The sequence below is a fragment of the Onychomys torridus genome, chromosome 12 (assembly GCF_903995425.1).
Source record: "Onychomys torridus chromosome 12, mOncTor1.1, whole genome shotgun sequence".
Lineage (NCBI taxonomy): Eukaryota > Metazoa > Chordata > Mammalia > Rodentia > Cricetidae > Onychomys > Onychomys torridus.
Window position 1 is genome coordinate 15,534,877 of NC_050454.1, and position 23,145 is coordinate 15,558,021.

At 43.8% G+C, this 23,145-nt stretch overlaps 1 protein-coding gene across 1 annotated transcript in view; it reads left to right on the plus strand.

Moving 5' to 3' along the window:
- The window catches only part of Hacd2 (3-hydroxyacyl-CoA dehydratase 2), a 103,198-nt gene extending 80,475 nt beyond the window's left edge, over nt 1-22,723 (plus strand). The window contains exons 5-7 of the mRNA XM_036204006.1: nt 13,131-13,252; nt 15,573-15,751; nt 19,864-22,723. Of these exons, the coding sequence (XP_036059899.1) occupies nt 13,131-13,252; nt 15,573-15,751; nt 19,864-19,946 (384 nt within the window). The 3' untranslated portion in view covers nt 19,947-22,723. The remainder of the gene's footprint in view (nt 1-13,130; nt 13,253-15,572; nt 15,752-19,863) is intronic.
- The last annotated feature ends 422 nt before the right edge of the window (nt 22,724-23,145 follow it).

Here is a 23,145-nt window from a genome sequence, read left to right on the forward strand (position 1 = left end):
CTCGAAAAACCAAAAAAAAGCAAGTTTACTTTGAAATAATTTCAAACTTACAGAAAATTTGCCCTAACAATATAATGAACTGTAAACCTGTAGCTCAGACCTTTCACCTATTGACATTTTACTACATCTATTCCAGTGCATATACATATGTGCATCACTGTTTACCTTCTTCTGAGAATAAGATGTGCATGGCATCCCGTAGCCCCAAGTACTTAGGTGTGGGATTCAGATACTTAGCACCTATATGTAGCACTCCAAATAAGGAAGTCAGTTTGGTACAACACTGCTACCTGTTTATTGGAACCCATGTACAACTCACTAACTTCCCAAACAATGTCCTTTTTAAAGTGGCAATACATATACATGCATGTACAAACAATATAGCTATATAAGAGCTTCTAGAAGTACGTGTGTGTGCATGTACACGTGTGTATATGCAGGGAGGGGTCCTGTCTGCCTTAGGTACTGTGCTAGGTACGAGACCACAGAGGGAGAGGAGAAAAGGTGATGGGGTGGCCCCTTGTCAGGCCTCTCCAACTCAGTCTGGAAAGTCCGTCAATCTTTCTCATGTGCACACCTGTGTTCACATCCTTGACAGTTTTAAAGAGCATATTTTCTGGTGGCCTCCAACCTAGATCCATCCAAAGTTTTCTCATAACATGCCAAGCCATGCATTCTTGTCAGGAAACTCACAGAAATGGCCCATCGCACTCCTTAGGAGATAGCATGGCCGCCTTCCTTCTCCGGTGGTGGCGACCCAAACACCACCTCCTCATAATGTTCGCTGGCTTTCTCAACCTTCGTTTGCTTTTCTTTCTTTTTTATTGATTAACATCTGGGGGAATGTTAATGCTAGGTCCTGTGAGCGCCCACTGCTGTTTCCTTCACTGTTGTTATACCAGAAGGAGTCACTTCTCCTTTTCCTATTTATTTATGCAGATCAAGTTTTACTAAGACGTTTTCAGAAAAATCAGTGAATTGTGATCTGTGGTTTATTTTGATGCCAAAACTGTCAGTGATTTTGCAGGAGAGGCCTTTCCCTGGTTCTTTCATCTTAGCTCCATCATTCCGGCATGCCTTATCTTAAGCAGTGAAAATACTTCCCCTGGCCCCGCCCTAGAATTGGCCACTTACTAAGGAGCCTAGGTTTCTCCTAGTGGAGAATTGTATTGTGAAGCATGGTCTGAAAAGCCCAGCATGGAGGAGAGTGGGCACAAAGCCCAGCTCTACCCAAGAAGATAGGTATCTGCAATTGATAACTGCAGGGAGAGGGAAATCCAGTGAAGTCACACTGGATCTATCAGCCGCACTCCAGGGCAGGCTCCATGTCAGAGATAGTTGACCAATATAGATCAGACCATGGCTTTTGTGAGGAGTTGGGGGGGGGGGGGGGGAGGAGCTGTCGTTGTTTGTTTGTCTTTTTGAGAAAGAAGGAAGTTGGATAGGTAAGAGGAGTATCTGGGAGGGAAAATAATATGATCAATATATATGAAAATTTTTAAATTTAAGATTGTATTTTAAGAATTGCAGTTTGAACAGTTGAGGGGCTTACAGCTCCAGAGATGCTGTTGATTGCTGATGGACTCTGGTAGAGAAACTAAGGCATACATGCACTCACACATGTCCATCTCAGAGTACTCCATAGCTAAGTTGTGTGTGCATGTGAGTTTCCGTGTATGTTATGAGGTCAGATTGATTCCTCCAATACACTAGTCTATCCTAGTGCTCCATTTCACATTTGCAAATATCTCCACTCACAGCAGGACGCCTAACGTGTGCTCATGTGTGTCTGTGTCCCCGACTCTCTGGGACCAAAAGAGAATATCTGAATTCCCTGTAACTAGAACACCATGTGGGTGCTGGGAGCTGAACTCCCATCCTCTGCAAGAGTAGCAAGTGCTCTTAACCACTGAGCCATCTCTCCAGCTAGAAGAAGCCTATTTTTCTTAATACATTGGTTTATTTGCTCAGTTGGTTTACTTCTTTGCTCCTGGTACCTAATTTCCCAACCATACTGGCCATTTATTTCATACCTGTGGGCCCAGAACCAAGAACACGAAATTAGAAATGTTCAAGGTTTGGATTTTCTCAGCTTTACTCTCCTTGTCTGTAGATGGGAATTCATGAAGAGGCAGTTTAGGTACAGAAGTGCTGGTGTATAGGAGCTCAGACACAGTCAGTGTAATAGCTTTATTGTTGCCTATACAGCTACTGAAAAGAAATAGCTCCCAAAAAGAAGAAGCCAAGAAGTGGAACAACACCAGCAAACACAGGAGAAGACACCTAGGACCACTAGTCAGGAGAGAGCATGCATTGACACTACAGCAGAGGGTCGTGTGCGACATTCTTAGGTAGCTGTTATTTAAACAAAACAAAAAGCCTACAGATGACTAGTGGAGAAACTGCATTGTTTGTAGGAATGTAAAAATGGTATAGTCACTATGGAAAGCAGTTTGCTAACTGCTGAAAGAGCTAAACATAGCATTACCACGTGATCTAGCAATTCCAAGTGTGTGTTACTAAGTATGCACTCCAGAGAAATGGGCAGAACATGATTGTATACTGTTCACAGCAGCATTGTTCACCATAGCAAAAAAGGCAGAAACAACCCAACAAGAGCCATCAACAGGTGAACTGATCAACAAAATGTGGTTTAAACACAATGAAATATTAAGTCCTAAAAAGGGAAGATACTTTGCTTGCAAGCATCTTGCTAAATAAAACAAGCCAGAGACACACAAGGACACATAATGAGTCTAACTGTATAGGTACCTAGAATAAACTGATTCTTGGAGACAGAAACTGAAGTAGTAATTACTAGAGGCTGGTGGAGAGGATGGGGAGTTATAATTTAGTAGGTACAGAGTTTTTGAGATGATAAAGTAGTCTGGAAGAGGTTAGAGAAGACCTCAGTGGCCTGCAACCCATCCCCCCCACTCCTGAATTAGTTCTGGCCAAAGTCAGAGGTAATGGTTACATCCCATGGCGAGTATATTAACTACCAATGAATGCATTTATAAATGGTTGGAAGTGTAGCATTTTGCTATGTATATTTTGATGTGCACAAAGATTACTGAGATCCTAAGATGCAGGAATGTGAATACTTCCTTTTTTACAGTGCCACTGGCTATAGACAGTCATGTATCATGGAACATCATTTCAGTCAGTACAGCAGAGATCACAAAATGGGGCTGAACCTCCTGTTGTCTAGTGACTCAAGTGTGGTGATTCTGATGTCAACCTTTCCACTTTATGAAAATGTGGCACATGCAGTGGTATACTCTAGCTGTTTGCACAAGGGAATGACCCCATGACACATTTCTCAAATTATATCCCTGCCATGAACAGAAAATCATATTGACTGCCCTCCTGTCCTTCAAATTCAGCCTTTAAAAGTAATACTGGAGAAATACCATCTGTGTGGTAAAGAGGAGTCATAGGAAGGGCACAGTTGGGAAGTTAAATGAACCTAGTATAAGGGTTGGCTGCTGGGACAAATCAAGCCTGTAGTGTTTAATTGTTTATGGTTTTTGTTTGTTTGTTTGTTTGTTTGGTTGGTTGGTTGGTTTTTTTTTTTGGACAGTCTCACTACATAGCCTTGTCTGGCGTGGAACTTACTATGTAGACCAGGTTAGTCTTGAACTCTCAGAGATCTACCTACCTTTCTGGGTGCTGAGATTAAAGACCTGTGCCACCGTACCTGGTTGTTTTGTTTTGTTTTGCATTTTTTAAGGGGTATAAAAAGCAACTAAGTTCTTTAAAAGTTTTCATGTCATGCACAACCCAAATTATTTACTGTATAGGACCTCTTACAGAAAAAAGTTTGTCAATACTTAGTTTAGACCATTGTTCTGGACTACAGAATTCCCCTTCTACTACACACAATGCAAATGCATTACCCAGATGCCTATGTTGAAAGACACAACCCTAATGTTGATACTATTTGGACAGGAGCCTTGGGGGACAGTTTCATTAGCTGAGTTCATGAAGAATTATTGTAGCATGAATTCTTAGAAGGTCTTATTAATAAAATCAAACCTGAGGCCACTTATTGGGGTGAAAGCTGGAAGATCAGAGAAGCAGAACAAGCCACAGCCACCTCGCCTTGCCAGTTCTTCAGCTGATCCTGTTTCCTCAGACTGGAAGCTTCTGAGTCCTCATCCAAATGGATCTCAGCTGAACTGTGCTGCTCAAAGCCTAAAAACTTAACCAGCCAAGTAATTAACCCTTTTAAGATACCAAAAAGCTCCCTCCACTCTTGTGTGAGGCTGCATCAGGAAGCCAGCTACCTGCAAGTCAGAAAAAGCTCTATCCCAGCCAACCATGCTGCCACCCTGATGGACATGAAGCTCCAGAGCTGTGAGAGAATTGGCTTCCATTGTCCGGGCGTGCAGTCTGCCTGGGCACACTGAGATCAGACACTCTTCATAGTGTTTCCGAGAACAGCCTCTAGACCCACCTGGCATCATCGTACTATAACCTTATCATTTCACTTCTCCCTCCTGTTTTCTCTCTTCCCAGGGAAAGGGGTAGTAAGAAGAGGAAAGAAGGCTTGCCATAAAGCTTGGTCTCAGGAGTTCTTTGAAATAAATGGAGTGATAAGTGGCAGCTTTCAAAGTACTAAGAAGAATGGGGTTTCTACAATAGAGGCTTTCTTATGTGCACCATCTGTTTTTCTTTGAGTGTAACAAAAGTGACAGCTTTCCATGCGCTGATAGTCCCCGTGCCTTTTAAAGTCAGACATACGATGCTATTTGTGTGTGAAAGGTTTTTCTCTTGTGCCCATTTGTTTCTCCAGCTTGAATTTCTATGTAAACTCCTATAGCTAAACTACACAAGCCACCTACTCGCTACCTCCTCCCTGGCTTCAGATCAGGGACAGGGCTCGAGCCTGTGGTGTGCAGTGGGATCTAGCCCATAGCACATTGTGCCAATGAGGTAGCTCTACCCTCTGTGTGCCCTCATAATGAACATGCATCTCTGAACACAGCTGTGAGACATTTGGGGAACCAGGAAATGTCTGTTAATAGATTGTTTGCCTAGTACATGCAAAGCTCTCAATTCAAACCCCAGTACTATATAAACCAGTAAGGTGATGCATGCCTGCAATGCGTGCAAACAGAAGGATCAGAAATTCAAGGTCATCTTCAGCCACCGAGGGAGTCTGAGGCCAGCCTAGGATACAGACCCTATGTTTAAGAAAAAAACATCTGGGGAAGCCTACCCTAGCCCTGCCCTCTGCCCTTTCTAAGCCTTTAGCTTAAATTATCCCAATTATCACCCTTTTCCCCCTTTTGCCCTGTGTGACCGCTTTCACCTTTAAAAGTCATTTTTTAAAGTTTATTTATTTATTTATTGAGCATCTTGCTTTGTTTTTTTTAAAAAACTTGATTCATTTTTAATATTGTAATTTTTTAAAGTTTACCATTTTAATTATTCACTACTTTTTGGCAAATTTAGCAAGTTGTGCACCAGCATACCTTACTGCAGTTTTCAAACATTTCTTCCACTCTAATATAATGCTTTATGCCCTTCTGTAGTTCCCAGTGCCCCCAAGCCTAGCCGCCACTAACCTACCTTCTGGACCATGGCCACTTCCACTTTGCTTCTTTTACACAGTGGAACACGTGTTTTGTTTCGTTTTTTAACTCATTTAACTTACCTGTGTTGTAGTACATACTGATTTCTTTATGTTGCTGATTCATACTCTGTTGTATGACTATATTATGGCACCAGTTAGTGAATATTTCAAATGTTTTAACTCTCATGGATTGTGATACTTCTACGAATATTTGAATACTATCCCCCCCTTTTTTTCCTGAAAAAGATCTTGCTGTGTAACTTAGGCATACCTCAAAGTCATAATCTTCCTGCCTCAGCCTTCTGAGTGCTAGGGTTATACTACCTTGCTCAGCTTTAAACCTTTTTTTTTTTTTTTTAAGAAAATACAATACATCCCAACCACAGTTTCCCCCCTCCACTCCTCCCAGCTCTCACCATCACCCCTCTCCCCCAGATCTATTTCCCCTCCATTTCCTCTCATAAAAGAGCAGGCCTCCTAGAGACAACAGCCAAACGTGAGACAAGGTACGATTGGACAAGGCAAAAGCCCTCATACCGACGCTGGACAAGGCAACCTAATAGGAGGAGAGGAGTCCCAAGAGCATAAAAGAGTAAGGCACACCAGCTCCCACTGTTAGGAGCCCACAGAAACACCAAGCTAACAAGCATAACACACACAGAGGATCTGGTGCAGACCCATGTAGGCCCCATGCTTGCTGCCGCAGTCTCTGTGAGCCCATGCGAGGCCTGCTTAGTTGACTCAGTGGGTTGTGTTCTCCTGGTGTCCTCCATCCCCTCTAGCTCCTGTAGTCTTTCCTCCCCCTCATGGGAGGGGTTCCCCAATGGAGACCTCCAGTTTAGACTCTCTCCATATACTGTGGAGACCACTGGCTGTGGGTCTCTGCACCTGCTCCCATCTGCTGCTAGAGGAATCCTCTCTGGTGAGACTGGACATGGCACCCATCTGTGAATAGCAGAATATCATTAGGAATCATTTCGTTTTGTTTTGTTTCCCAGTCAAGTTTGGTTTTACCCGAGGTCTCTGGGTATCCAGTCTCCAGCTCCTGACCATCCAGGCAGTGTAGAGCTGGGCTCCCTCTCGTGGTGTGGACCTTAAGTTAAAGCAGACGTTGGTTGGCCACTCCCACAAGTTTTATGCCACCACTGTCCCAGGACATTTTTCAGGCAGGACAGATTGTAGGTTAAAGGGGCTGGATTGATGTCCAGGACTCTCTTTTGGCAGCCTGCAGAGGTACCACACCAAAGAGACTAGAACCCAGGGGTGATGAAGGCTCCGTGCAAGCCCAGCTCAACCTCCCTACATTCAATGAACTCCTCTTATTCCTGATAACTAATAAAGCTGTATGTCTCTAGTTCTTAACCTGAAATACCTGAGTTGCCAATCATGGCTCATCCCTGTGCCCTCAGCACTTAGGAGGTAGAGGCAGGAGGACAATGACAGATCTGATAATCAGCCTGGCTATTTAGTGACTCCTAGACCAGCCAGGGTGGCACTGTCCCAAAACAAATAAACAAAGAACCGAGCTGAACTCTTTGAAATATTTGTCCTTTTCCTTTTCAAAACGCCTTCCTAAGCTGCACTAGCTTAAAAAATTTCTAAGCTATTAATCATTTCTGAATCTCTACCCTCTAATAGATAGGAGACTCCCTACTTGTTGGAATAATAGTCCAAACTCTTGCTTTCAAAAACAAAAACAAAATTAGTTTTCATCCAATGTAAGAGGCATTAATTCCACACAGCCTTGGGACCAGACCTGTACTGGAACTGAGAAACTGAATAAAGGGACAAGGTCTGCTGAAGACCTTTCCATCAAGGGAGAATTAAATATTCCTATCCCACCCACCCAGCCACCAGTAGATCTGTTCTTCCATGCTGCCGCCTCACCACCCCTGCCCTCTTGTCAGGACTGGGTCTCGCTGTGTTAGCCAGACTAGTGATTTTTCCAGACAAAGGTAATACCAGTCCTTTCCAAGGCACTGCACAGGACACCCTCATCAGCCCCCATTCAACTCACCGACCATCCTCTGTAGGACTCTTCCTTGTTCCTGGCCTCAGTTTGGATTTAAGTCCAAGGCCTAGAATCCTGCAGCTTTAGTGGGTAGCCGGTATTCTTAGCCAGCTGCTGTGTTATGTCAGTTTGTCTTTTTTTTTTTTTTTATTTCAGACCAGCATCGTAGGCCTTTTGCTTTTATCCACTAGTCTCATATTATTGGTGTCCTTTTTACATGCTCTAAGGTACATACCCTCTGTTTCCTATTGTAGGCTAAGCTCTGCTAGCTAGTTTAAGAATTCTTTTGACAGACTCTGCTCCCTAGCTAGGGTCTGATCTATTTAGAATATAGTCTTAGGGACAAGACTGCAGTAGTAAGTGACTGAATGCTGAGTGTGTGTTTTGTAATCCCTCATACTCTGTTGGCTCCCATCTCTGGGGTTCATAATCCAATGTTTTAGTTAGGGTTCTGTTATTGTACCATAGCAGCTCTTTTAATTGGGGCTGGCTTACAGTTGAGAGGCTTATTAGTCATCACAATAGGAAGCATGACAATACACAGGCATACATATATTGGAGAAGGTACTGGAGAAGGAGCTGAGAGTTCTACATCTGTATCCAAAGGTACCAGGAAGAGACTGAGGCACACTTCCTCCAACAGGGCCACACTTTCTAATAGTGCCATTTCCTATGAGCCTATGGAGTCATTTTCTTTCAAACCACCATGTTCCATTTCCAGGCCCCCATAGGCTTGTAGCCATATCATAATGCAGAAATGCATTCAGTCCAACTTCAAAAGTCCCCATAGTCTATAGTAGTCTCAACCCTGTAAAAGTCCAAAGTCTCTACTGAGACTCATGCAATCTCTTAACTGTAACCCTCTCTAAAATCAAAATGAAAAAGCAGGTCATATACTTCCAGCATATAATGGCACAGGATAAAAATTATCATTCCAAAAGGGTAGAAAAGGAGAATAGTGAAAAAATATTGGACAAAAGCAAGACCCAAAACCAGCTGGGCAAACTCCAAATTCTGAATCTCCATGTCTGATATCAAAGCACTCTTCAGATCTCCAACTCCTTTCAGCTTTGTTGATTGCAATACACTTATTTCTTTTGGGCTGGTTCCACTCCCTGTTAGCAGCTTTCCATGGCAGGTATCCCACATCTCTGGAGTCTCCAACATTTTGGGGTCTCCAAGGCAATCAAGGCTTCTCAGATTCACACATTGGCCTCTCTGGGCTTCCATCCAGGGACACTCCTGATACACGTCTGGCCTCCAATGGCTTTTCTTATTCACAGAGGGAGATTCCATAACCCTTTCCTTCTGTTCTTGACTCTAGAGGCAGAACCATGTGGTTCCAAGCTGCCAAGTTCTGCTGTTTGTTGGGGCTGGAACTTGGCCCCCTCGTTCAATTACATCTTTACCAGCCTTCTGTTTTTGATGGTTTTCTTCACTGCCTAAGCTTGGCTGTCCTGAAACTTACTCTGTAGACCAGGCTGTCCATGAATTCAGAGATCTGTCTGCTTCTGCCCTCCAAGTGCTGGGTTTGTACCACCACACCTGACTCTAAGCTTTCTTTAATTCTTTTTCACAAACTGAAAGCTTAGCTGGGTAGGATCTTGCCCTGAGGTCACCACTCCCTTTATTCCATTTAACATCAGGCCTTTCTCTAATCTGTTTATTTCCTTTAACACAGGCCTTAGTACCGTTCCACTTCCTGGTCCCCCTTTAAGCTCCTCAGATTGTACATTTTTTTATTTTCCTTGCTCAGCTTGCTCCTTTTCATTATAAACCTGATTAAGAGTGAACACTTAATAACCACACAGAGTCAATAGTAGGCTGTTTTGATATTTCCTCTGCTAATGAAATTAATCAAAAAAAAAATCTTTAATTTAGCCTCAGGCTGATTTTTTTTGGGCAAGGACGGAAAGCATCCACATTCTTCACCCAAATACCACAAGAACAGTCTCTAGGCCACATCTAAAATTCATCTCTTCTGGAACCTCTTGAGTTAGTCCCCACAGCCCCTCAGCACCACTGTCTTCCATGTTCTTACTAGGATGGCCCATTAAGTCCCACTTAAAGCGTTCAACTGCTTTTCTAATCCAAAGTCCACATTCCTTCAAGCAAAAGCATGACCAGGTCTATCATAGCAATACCTTAGTCCCTAGTACCAGCTTCTGAGTTACAGTTTTTATTGCCATGAAGAGACTCCATGACCATGGCAACTCTTATAAAGAAAACATTTAATTTGGGCTGACTTACAGTTCAGAGGCTTAGTCCATTTCATCATGCAGGTAGACATGGTGCTGGAGAGGTAGCTGGGAGTTTTATGTCTGGATCCAAAGGCAGCAGGAAGAGACTGAGGCACACTTCTCCAACAAGGCCACACCTACTTTCACAAGGCCACACCTCCTCCAACAAGGCCACACCTACTTTCACAAGGCCACACCTCCTAATGGTGCCATTCTCTGTAAGCCTATGGGGAGCCATTTTCTTTCAAACCACCACAGCCAGGAAATTCTTCAGTCTGTACTGAAGTCACTTTGTAGTTGAATTGTGGAAGACTTTACATTTCTTCTTGTTGATTTTGACATAATTAGGTTTTTTAACCTTATTTTTATCCTGGTGAAATACGTATGACATTTACCATTTTGATCATTTTTGAGTGTACAATTGAGTTTCTTTAAGTGCGTTCCCAAGATTGCTTCCATCTGCAGAATTGTCTTCAATTTCCCAAACTGAAACTCATACCAGTGAGATGGTAATTCCCCATTTTCATGGCCAGCTCTAGAAACCTCTGTCTTTACTTCTCTCAGAGTTTGACTACTCCTGACTTCATGTGAGTGGAATCATACAGTATTTGTCCTTTTGTGAGTGGCATGTTTAACTGAAAATAATCTTCAAGGTTCATTCATCCATGTGTTAGCATCTGTAAGAATTTTCTTAAGGCTTAGTAATATTTCTTACTATGTGTGTGCATACATGCATACAGTTGTTGATGTATCCATCCATTGATGTACTCTTGGGTTTCATCCACCTTTTGACTGTGTGACTAATACTGTTGTGACATGAGTTTCAGACACCAGTTTCCAGTCTTGTTGATTGTTGTCTTAGGGTTTCTATTACTGTGAAGAGACACCATGACCGCAGCAACTCTTAGCATTTAATTGGGGGTGCCTTACAGTTCCGAGGTTTAGAGGTCTATTACCATCATGGGAGGACAGGGTGGCATGGAGAATGAGCTGAGAGTCCTACATCTTGATGCACAGGCAACAGGAAGTGAACTGAGACACTGGGCCTGGCTTGAACATATATGAGACCACAAAGCCCTCCTCCTCAGTGACACACTTTCTCCAACAAGGCCACAGCTACTCCAACAAAGCCTAATAGTGCCATTCCCTATGAGCTTATGGGGACAGTTACATTCAAACTACCATAGTCGTCTTGTTGATTTCAACTCATTACATTTTCCCCTTGTTCCATGTTATTGAATAATTATCTGCAAATCAGAAAGATTTAGCCTCTTAACTTTATCGACATCTCTTCTTTTTTAATTTTGATTTTATTTTATGTTTTGGATGTTTTACCTACATGTATGTTTGTGTACCATGTGTGTGCCTGGTGCCCACAGAAAACAGAAGAGGGCACTGGATTCCCTGAAACTGGAGTTAAAAATGGTTGTGAACCAACATGTAGGTGCTTGGAATTGAACCTCTGGAAGTGCCCTTAACCTCTAGTCCATCTTTGTAGTTCCCCAAATCCTTCCTTGATATCAAGGATGAAGTTCTTATTGATCTGCAGTTATAATTGTACAACATGGCCATTCCCCTATCCCAGCCTTTAAAGATACTTAAGCAAAGCCAGACTGTATAAAAGCTGTCTGTTCCTTCAGACCACCTGCTTGGGTCAAAGTGAGAAGCTTGAGGTTCATCTGCTCATTTGTTATCTGCCTATGTGTGGACCACTAACACGACACAACCAATATTAGGTATTAAAAAGAAAGGAGCTGGGTCTAGTGAGCTGACTAGGCTGACTCCCTTTGCTCCACAGATAGTTGTGGAGCTTGTTGCTGGGAAAGCATCAGGTGCTTTGGGAAAACCAAAGATGAGTCAAAGCACATACTCTTTCAAGAAGATACAGAGTACGAAACACTGGAGAAGCTTCCTACTAGGGGTCTTTACACAAGGATTTAGCCTTAGCTGTAAAAAATAATAATAAAATCAATAAAAACCATACATCAGTGTCAGGTAAAGAGGGTTACAGAATCCGTGAAAAAGCAACACATCCTACAAACTTAGATTTTAGTATCAGTAGGCTTTACACAAAGCTTCATGGGCAGACCAAGGCCCTCAGCATGGGCTTTGATGGTACTTCACTCTGGCCTTACTGTGGCTAATAGAAAAGCACCAGGAAAGCAGAAAGTACTCCTGCTCTTGACAGTATAAAATTCTTATTATTTTTAGAGAATAGTAACCATGCATTTATGAAGTTCTTTGTCAGGGCAATTTAGTTAATAGCTATGTAAATGACTACTTATTTCATCGTGTAGGTGGATTGCTCCATGTACACTTTCTGAGAAAGAATGTAAGTGCTAAAAACTGTTGGCTCTGCAGATGGAAAGACGCAAAAGTGAAGGCTGGAATGCTGTACCTTGGTGTTGGGATGAGGCAGAGAAAGCAGAGTGCATAGTAGTCTGCTCAGTTTCCTGAGTAGGATTTCTAACTCACATTCAACTCACCAACCACATAGGGTATAGGAAACTGTCTCTGTGGGTTATGCTCACCAAAAATCATAAACCTAGCTAGAGTGGGATGGGAGGGTGCTGCAGATCATATTACAGCCGTAAGTTCTCCTGCAGAGAGACAGCACCTATGAAACATGTAAGGGCGCTTTACCGGGTTATCCTTTTTCCAGCATGAAAACAGGCAGTGTCAAAGTTCTTTTGCTTCTAGCTGCCTCCTGTGAGCAGCAAGACAGCTTTTCTTCTCACAGAAGGTGTAAGCCTGGGCTCAGGGAAGAAGTCATCAGTGCCCCAACATAAATGCCTGCCTGGTGGATGGTCTACAGCTCTTCCTCCCATGAGTTCATCCTACCCACCTGTGCTTTAATCCTCACATTCTCATTCTCGAAATGTGCTCAGACTCCCAGCTGTCACACCAGTTGCGTTCAGATTCTTGGTGATGGATCCTAAGCTTCCCACCAGCATGTCCTCCAAGCTTCCCTGCCCACCTGCTTTAGACTCTTACCTCTGTCAATCACCTTCCCTCCTCAGAGCAGCAAAGGAACCTGCTGTGGTTGTTCTTCCCGGGAGATCCAGCTCCTCCAGTTCCCATCCCAGCAGCTCCTCCTGGTCCATCAGCTGAGTCTCCTCTCACTGTCCCTGCAGGACACAGTAATGCTTGTGTTTGGGTCAGCAAGCCCTCTCTCTAAGCCATTGAGAACGGACACGCGCGGCTGCGGCTGGGCCGCCCTGCAGCCCTGCACACTGTGAAATGCCTCTTTGCACGCGTTCCTTTGTTTTGCTCTGACATCTTTTCTCTTTTCCTTCAGGTGCAGAGTGAAGACAGTGTCCTTCTGTTTGTTATTGCCTGGACAATCACGGAAATTATCCGTTACTCCTTTTACACCTTCAGTCTATTAAACCATTTGCCTTACATCATCAAATGGGCCAGGTAAAGAAGTGCATATAGCAGAGACTAACTTTGAAAGCAGCCATCACTGTATTTGCCTTTTATTGCCTGAATATTGCCTCCAACTTCCCCAAACTAAAATTGGATGAGATAGATGGATTTCACGAGAAGGGTCTTGACTTTGATCTCTAGAAACAGTGTTCTAAAGTCTTTATATTTTACTTAGATTATTTTTATTGAAATCAGTTCTTTTCAATTAAGTTATTTAGTAGAGATTTAGTATCTATTTTTTGTCCTTATTCAATTTAGCTGATGAATTTGTCCCATTATGTTGATTTCTGATCCATGTCTACATCTCCTAGACTTGTTTTGTCAAGAAACTATGATTCTTGAGGTCATTTTTACTTAGTAACAAAGATTACATAGTTATCTCAGCTAATGAGTTTTATTTTGCTTTGATCATTTTTACCAGCAACATTCAATTAACAGTTCCGACACAGTGGTTCACCCCTTTGTAATCCCAGAACTTGGGAGGCTGAGGCAGGAGAATTGCCACAAATTCTGGCCACAGAATGAGACTCTTGCCTCAGTAACAGTAACAAAATTCAGTTATGACTTGGACCAAAACTGATGGCACATCTGTTTGTCCAGTTGTAATTTTGTCCATGAAGGACTCTGGGTTGAGGAGGACAGAGCAGAAGCTGCAATTTCACTTTGGAGCTGAGACTCCTCATTTCCTGGAAGGAAGACAGCTGTTACTAGACAGTCTGAGAGCTCAGTGATTTCATTAGGAACAGCATCCGGTTTCCACATTTCAGGTATATGAGCCTCTTCGCTTTTATTATTAGTTTTTGAAAGAAACTATATTCAGGAAAAAAGAAGGGAAACTGAGAGCAGAAGGTTGTTGGCTGAGCCTTGGCTTTATTCTTGGAGAATTTTTTTTAAGATTGATTTATTTATTATGTATACAGTGTTCTGGCATGTATGTTTACATGCCAGAAAACACCAAATCTCATAAATGGTATGAGCCACCATGTGGGTGCTGGGAATTGAACTTAGGACCTCTGGAAGAACAGCCAGTGCTCCTAACCTCAGCCATCTCTCCAGCTCTCTTGGAGAATTCATTGTTTCATTTTTTTGTGTGGTCTATGGACAGTTCTTCCCACTACCCTGCCTAATGATCTAGGGTGGCAGCAGCGGAGAATATGGCTTCTCTCTCTGCACGTTCATCTTGAGCCATGAACAGGCACAGGTTTCTTTCTTTCTTTTTTTTTCTTTTTCTTTTGGTTTTTCGAGACAGGGTTTCTCTGTGTAATTTTGGTGCCTGTCCTGGACTAGCTCTGTAGACCAAGCTGGCCTCGAGCTCACAGAGATCCTCCTGGCTCTGGTCCCAAGTGCTAGGATTAAAGGCATGCACCACCACCGCCCAGCCAGACATAGGTTTCTTAAATCCAAGTTGACAGTGTCCACAGGGATGCTGATGCCTCATAATAGTTTGTAGACCCATCCTGTGCTAGTAGTACCTGCCCTCTGAATTCTTGTTTAATGTGTATGAATGTTTTGCCTGCAGGCCTGTATGTGTGCCACATGTGTGCCTGATGCCTGCAGAAGTCAGAGAGGGTTTTAGATCTCTTGAAACTGGATTGGATAGCTATGAGATACCATGTGGGCTGCGAGGAATTGAACCTTGGTCCTCTGTAGGAACAGCAAGTCCTCTTAACCACTGAGCCATCTCTCCAGCTCCTCTGAATTCTTTTAAAACAGATAAAACTTTTCAAAGTGAATTGTATGAACCTCTCATGCAGCAGTAATTGTAATTGTGTAGATTTATTTGTAAAATTCAAAGCTATTAGGAGTTTTTAGTGTTAAAATTAGTCAAGATTCTGTTTTCACAGTAGCATGTACAGGCCTTTGGGAAATAGCAGAAAGTGCTCGCGTAATGAGCTGTTTTCTTCAGTCCACATGCAGCATAGTGTGCTGTAGGCATTCCTAGGGAGCTGTTCCACCTCCTTCCTCTCCACCCCCATGGGGAAGGCCCTTGGTTATGGTTTAATGCCCCTACTCTACCTTCATCATGATTTAACACACCTGCTCCTCTACCTTCGTTATGCTTTAACACAACTAGTCTACCTTTGTTATTCTAAAGATGCATGTTCTGAAGAAGCCAAGGTTTGAGGCTGGCTGAACACATTTACTTTGCTTTAGAACATTTAGAAACATGTACCTACAATGGGCCCTTTTCAAATTGGCTTGCAAAGGCTGAATATAAACATGTGATCAGGAAATGTAGAGACAATAGCTTTCTGGCAGTGCTTCTGAACCTGGCTTTGAGCCACGCAATAAGGGTTCTGTCTTGTTCCAGGTACACACTCTTCATCGTCCTCTACCCGATGGGAGTGACAGGAGAATTGCTTACAATATACGCAGCCCTGCCCTTTGTCCGACAGGCTGGCCTGTACTCCATCAGCTTACCTAACAAGTACAACTTCTCCTTTGACTACTATGCATTCCTGATTCTGGTAATGATCTCCTACATTCCACGTGAGTATTTTCATGTGCTAAAAGTCAGCTCTGCCGTAACTAGAGTGGCGTCTTTGCTTTATATCTAATATAAATCTCATTGATGGGGACACTTTGGTTTTTATTGACCACTGACTATCACAAGGCATTTTCTCTGGTAGTAATTGAATAAAGATGAACCTTTCTCAATGTGTGGGTTTGAAACACTGAAGAGGAGGCTAGGTCAACCCTGTATTAGAAGTACTGAGGAGAAAGCAGAAAACCATTGAAGGCCTTACCTTGACTTTATTTTCCTGTCTCTTGAGAATTGCTTTATTATGGTTTGTGAAAAACATTGTAAAAAGATTTTTACATTGCTCACTGTATCAAAATAGGCAGCTTTACTTCATTTTAAGAGATCAGTAGCTGACTAGAAGAAACAAAATAAAAACAAATGTATTCTTTTTTACATCGCTCATTTTCTTGTTGAGTACAAAACCCTCAGAATAGGACACAGTGTCCCCTTCAGTGTGGCTTCCAGTTACTCTAATAGAACACTGATGGCTTCAGTGTACAGAAGATCCAATGTACTCTGAGCACATGGGGCAGGACAGAGAGGGCACGCTGCCCGGTGCTGGCCGGGAGGCCTTGTTGCTGATCATGACGGGTGTTCTTCTCAGGCTCTGCTCAGGTGGAGCTCCTCTGCTTGATTCCTGTATTCCAAAAGGACCTTGCTGGACTCGAGGACAACCCAAGCTAATTCATTTTCTCAGTTAGCTGTACTGTAGCCACAGCAACTCTGAATCTTCCCTAGACCCCACTAAGTTCAAACAGGGGCAGATTAGATTTCTTTAGGCCCCAGCATTATTTGACTGAGTCACCCTGACCATCACAAATGACATATTTGTATGCACTGTGGGGAGCAGGGAACAACTCCACTCGGATCTCATCTGAGCATCTGTCTGAAGAAATTCCTGGACACAGCAGTCCTGCTTCATGATTCGATCTCCACTCGATTCATTACCAAACCCTCCCTTTAGTGCCGGAACCTGGCAGCTAACAGCCACTTCTCTTCACATGGCAAAGTGCTGGATGTTGAAACGAAAGGCAAATCTGGAAGAGTGAAAATGTGCATTACGCAAATGCATGGTTTTTCACCTTTCCGAGTTTGCTTCCTGGAGCTTCTTTTTTTTTTTTTTCCCAGCTCCAAAGCAGCAAGGCAGAGCAGTGGTTTTACTGTTCTTCGAATAGCAACCCTGTGGACACCTGTTTGTTTCTGTTCTGATAAGGAGATATGGCCCACACTGTGTGACTTGGAAGGGCAGGAAAGGTGGCATGGACTCACAGCTCTGATGGTGATCCAAGGTCCAGCCTTGGGCTTGGACCAGAGTCACACTGCCGGCCAGGCCGCCTTCCTTCCAGAAGCTGTTCCCAAGGCGGCCTCACTCTTCTCTCCCTGGAAGCCAGCCTCGCCAAGCCTTCCCAATGACCTGTGGCTGGACTGCTTGCCCACGACACAGTGGGGTTTTCCGTCTCAGCCTTGAGGGAGAGGGGAGCAAGCACAGGCCTCAGAGCTGCAGTAGTTGTTGTGAGGGTGGGCTGCTGGAGATTGACGCAGGGCCTTTAGGCACGTACTCTACCACTAGCCTGTGTCTGCAGCCCCAGAACTCTGATTTTCCTTTGTTTCTATGTTTATTAAGGGAATGTAGGTATACACGTGCCACAGTGCGTACCTGGAAGTCAGGGGACAACTTTAAAGAGCTGTCGGTTCTCTTTCCATGTGAGCCAGAGATCAAAGAGCACTTTATCCACTAAGTCATCAAGATTTATTTTCAGTTGTGGGTGGGACGTGTGTATGTGCATATAAGTCCCTAAGGGGGCCAGAGGCATCAGATCCTCTGAAGCTAGAATTAGTTAAAGGTAGTTTTGACTGTCCTACATGGGTGTGGGGAACCAAACCCTGGTACTCTGTAAGAGAAATGTGTCCTTTTTATGGCTGACCCATCTCCAACCAGGGAACTCTGCTTTTCTAACCTTCTTCCCCTCCCTCGTTTCTGCTCTCCAGTTCAGAACCAACACAAGATGGTAGATTTCTCAGTTGCTTATTCAGGTTAATATTTTCTTCAAGGTTTTCATCAGCATGGCTGGATGTGGTTAAAGTAGCTGTGGGTCAGGAATTATTCATCCTGATCACAGTGGTATTCTGGCAGAGATAGTATCAGTGCTTTGGCTGCCGAGAAGTCACCACTGGAACTAGAAGACAGCCCAAGAGCATCCAGTGTCCAGCCCCACATACCTCTTCTCTCCCTAGAGCACGAGGGGCCTCTGCCGATTGTAACAGAATGGAAAGAGCCACATCTGGGCCAGCAAGATGTCTCTGGGTAAAGTGCCAAGCCTGGCAACCTGAGAGCCGTGTCTGGAACCCACACGGTGGAATGAAAGGGACGATACCTACACGGTGTCCTGTGACCTCCATACATGTGCCATGGCACATGCACACACACAGTGCACACATACTATTTTTTATTCAGAATTTAGAAAAAACCACATCTGTCCTCGTGTCTGTAGTATGACCCTGCTGATAGCCTCAAGCTCTTCTTTCCCAGGACTGAAGGAACCCATGACCATCTGCTTTTACTGCCAGTGACAGGCCTAATGAATAGCCTCTAGTACTACCCTCTGAAGTAGCCATTGGCACCCACTCTCTGTGAGTAATGCAATCCCCAATGCAGCCAGGGAAGGGCCTCCACATGCTCAGCTCAGTCCCTTTCCTAAGGGAAAGCTAGCGATGTGGCTGGCCCCGCATTTTTAAATGATTACAATTAGCACTCCCTATGGCTTAATTATATCCTTCCTTCCAGTTTTTAGATTATAGAGCTTGTCAAATTTTCTGCTTTTTGTACTAAAATAGTTCTGTCACTGTTGAATTCTTTGCATAAGCTGAGCCTTTTCTGTGAGTAACTTTCTCCCTGGAAATAGCAAATGGAGTAGCAACCAGGCTTGGGCCTGTTGGCCACATCTCTGGATACCTCCTGACATCTTGAAGTTCTTTAAGAGGGAATTTAAAAGTTGATCAACTTGAAACCAGCACTTGGGAGGCAGAAGTGGGCGGATACTCTGGTTTACATAGTGAGTTTCAGGGTGGAATCCATTTGAAAAGAAAGAAACTGTCCCAAGGAGAATTTGCAATAGTAGAAGCCTCCTCCCCTCAAATACAGGCTCCTCTCTGGAGAACAGAGATGGGGCCACTGAGAAGGGACGGGAGGGCTGAGGTCCTCACGGTGTTTATATGGTGACTGAATGTCCCTGTTTGCAGTAGCCTTGTGAAAGGTGAAGGCCACGTTGCTCAGTTGGTACTTCTCCACTGAGCATTTGATTTGTGGTGAACAGATGTCAATTAGGAATATTTTGGCATCCCTAGTTTCATATCTAAATGCCAATAACCCCAACCCTCTTGCCAAGTATTCCCTAGGAAGGCAGTCCCTCTTCTAAGAACCAGTACCAAGGACTGAAGATACTGGCCCCCCTTCTCTACTGGCTTTTTTACCCCCGCAACCCTGCTGTGTTATGTTTTAAGTCAAAGTTTGTGGCCCTCCCCTTCCTCCTCATTCTGCCAATCATAGAACAGCCTTTCTCAGGACATACCCTGAGGTGATAGCTGTTGCCACCTCCCCAAACAGTTGGGAGTCCAGAACCCGATCCCAGGTTCTCTGTGAGACCCTAGGCATGTTGTTTACCCTCTCTGGAGCCTTAATTCCTCCTCTGAGATAGGGATGACTCCATCACAGGTCTCTCTGGTGGTTCTGGAATTAGCTAGAATAAATGGGCACATTAGTGGAGCATAACCAGGGTTTGGGTCCATTGCTCAGTGGGAGAAACTTGCCTCAGATGATACTGTCTCCAGCACAGATGAGACTAACTCTTGGGTCGCCTGTGGCATCTTGACTCCTATGGTAGTGTTGGGTGTCTGCCATTGGGCTCCACAGTGCTTTCTTTCCCTGCAGCTGAAGCAGGAGACTCTCCATGTTGCCCTACCCCAAGCCTGTTTTATTACTCCCATTGGTGATGGATGGAAAAGCAGTCGCCGTCTGGACCCTGCTTTGGGGACAGAGCTTCTGAAGGTTCTAACCTGGTGTCCTTTTCTTGTCTTGCAGTGTTCCCCCAGCTCTACTTCCACATGATCCACCAGAGAAGAAAGGTCCTTTCCCGCACTGAAGAACACAAGAAGTTTGACTAGCCCTCCACACCACTACCCCAAACCAAACTTTTCAATGATCAAAACATGCTGCAGACTTTTTGAGTTCCCAGTACATTTCATAGAAAATAAGTAAGAACTATTTTTAAAATATTAAAAACAAAACAAAATAAAAACCAAAATCCAGTGTCACATGGGCCTGGGATTTTATAAAAAATAAAAATAAAGATAAAAATGCAAAAAGCTGTTACATAAAGCATCCCAGCTGGTCCTTTGAGCATGCTCTACCCAGAAGTTCCCAGTATCTATGATGGCGCTCGAAGGGATTGGTATTTTATCTCCTCCGTGTCCTTCCTGTTCCTGACATATAACGAGCTGTACCACAAGCCCTTGAGAGTTACAGTCCGAGCAGCGCCCTCACGCCAACCGACTGCCCAGCTTGCGGTAGACATGCTCTTGCAGTCTGCAGTGTGTTTAGCATTTCTTTCTCAAAGTGCTTGACTGCATGCTGGAAACTGTCATTATGAAGCGGCAATTTGTCCTCTGGAATGCTCTGAAGTTTTGCTGGGACCTAGCCCCTCATATCTAGTGAATGAGTTCCAAGATGTACATGTAATTAGAAGCTTTGGGTAGTGCCTGTAACCAGAAAACCACTACAAGCCTTCATTTGTTTTTAAGTGAGTCATTACTGCCTGCCACTAAGAACCGTGCTCGGATTTAGTAAGTCTGTGTATCCTGTGGAGACCCTTACCTGGGTTAGCCTCTGTCAGAATGTAACAGGCTGAGGTGTGAGAGGGGAGGCTTGGTCCCTAGTAAACGTCGAGCACCTCCCTTGTAGCTAGCTCAGAGCACAGATGTGTGTAGTCCAGAGCTGTTCTTGTTGGCAGACGCAAAGGCCATCTCATTACACAGGAGGAGGAAAGCTGTAATTAAAGACACTTGGAAGGTGTGGCTTCACCACCATAGTCCAGAAAAGCATTCAGAAACAGACTTATTGTATTTTAATTTCTTACTCTTCTGTTTAGATACTTTTCCTGATTGTGGCCCTGTGTTAATTCCCACCAAGTTGTAAGTTCAGCTAGAACACATGTTCTAGGAGGAGCTAAAAGCAGTATCGTCCCACAGTCAGAGCAGCCACCAGCTGGCTTGTGACTGTGGACATCATCGTATAGTGTCTTCCTAGCACTTATTGCCTACCCATCTATCTAGTCCCTTTAGGAAAGGTCTGGAGGAGACAGGCAGAACTCAAGTTACTGCCCTGCCCACTGCCCTCACGGAGCACTCAGCAAACTGACCTTTTACAAATAGAAAATATGGTTCTGATGGCAATGCGAAGCCCACGTTCAGCTGCGCTCTTGATCATCAACAGCACATTAATAGCATCTCTTCCCTTGTCTTATCTTTTAAGACTTTAAAAGTCCATTGTCATTTAGAATATAATAGTTACAATCAGAAGATTGAAATGAGAACTACATTTTCAGATGCATGTTGTCATAGGAGCTTGAAAGTGAATGCTGGCAGGTGTGTAGGAAGTCACTGTCAGAGGGGACACTAGAACTCTGCCTCCAGCCAGCTCTCTGGACTTGGCTGTGTTTGATAGACAAACAAGTGGAAAGATTTTCTTCAGCTTTTAATTCCTCCACACTGTACTTGTGTAACGCAGAATCAACATGGGTTTATCAGCCCCGTTACAGTGGCTGACTGGTAGAGCTGCCTTGGAATGGCTGTAGGTGGTGTGAGACGCATCTCCAGCCCAAGGTCAGGAGTCCTCCTTGGCCTTCTGCATCGGCTAAACTGCATCACACTGAACTTGGGTGCTGAGGACAGTCACCGGTTCCCTTCAAAAAGGGTCTCAGTCCAGTGTCCTCTGGACATGAGCACTGAAGACAGCATGAGTGAAAGTGTCAGTCACCGCTCTTGAGAACTGGGTTTTAGGTTTTTGTCCTTTTTCATCCCTAACATGAATTAATTTTTCCTTTGAGGTAATCATGTTTCTATAAATTGAGACCATCCAGCCTTTCAAGTGTCAGGTCTGATAAGGTGTGAAGGAAGAAGGTACTTCTCAGTGGGTACTTTGTCAGACTTAGAGTCAGAGGCGTCCTCTTCCCACACCCTCTTGACTGTCTCAGATCTTCCTTCCCCAGGGCCCTCTTGAAGGGAAGGGTTCTTTGAGGTGCACAGCAGTTCGCTGTAGACTCCTGTTGTTAACATACATCGCGCTGAGGTGGGGACCATAATCAAAGGCCCCATGGAGTTAGTCATGGAATATAGCGCTGTCCTCCCGGTCAGGAAAGTCCCTCTAAAAGCAAACTGAACAAGAGGAGCAGCCAGTGCCAGGCCCAAGAGGCAGATGAGGGATCAATGGTGCCGCTGCTTTGCACTTCTAATAAAAGCCTGATGTTGCTGTGGTCCAACCTGAAAATCACATTCAGTTCTGAGTTTCAGATCAACCATTATAAAGCATCAAAGTCAGTACATACTGCTCCTTTGAAATTTGGGTAAAAAAATTATACAACCATATATATAGTCATTTTTGTATTTTTTCTATGTTGTGAAAACCAAAATTGTAATTTTATAAGTCTTTGATTCACTAAAATTATATAATTTAAATGTATTTTTTTGTATATTTAGAAATAAGGAGCTCAAAGACTATGCTTAACTTTCTATGCATGTATTTGAAAGCTGTTTTTATCTGATATTAATGTAGTAAGTTATATTCATAAAACACTGATCTGTGTTTCATTCAAAATAAACTGGTATGTGCTCTGCCTGGGTCTGATCTGGGGCCATGTTGCAAGAATGTGGAAATTCCCATTCCATTATGGACTCCAGCCTTTTCTTTGATGATTTTCAAATCTGTTTCTGATATTACCACTTCTATACTTACAGGAAAAAATACTTTATTAAGATGTTTCTGTCTGCCAGTTAGTCTTCAGGCTCACCAAGGCAGACTGCCAACAGGCTCCACAAGGGTGTGAGCAAACCCGCTTCTAAGGAACCAGGAAATCTAAAACATTAATCAGCAAAAAGTTAAGATTCTTTGTCCTAGAATGAGGTTTTTGTTTGTTTGGCGGGGGGGGGGGGGGGGGGGGGGGCTCTTAGGTAGTGGCTTCCTAATGCTAAGTTGAGCCCCCACTCAGCAGAGAACTGTTTACCAGCAGTCTCTGCCGGCCGTGAAGACTAGCCGTGGTGAACTTCAAGTACCTCACCCTGAAAATGACTCCACCTCCAGAACATTCCT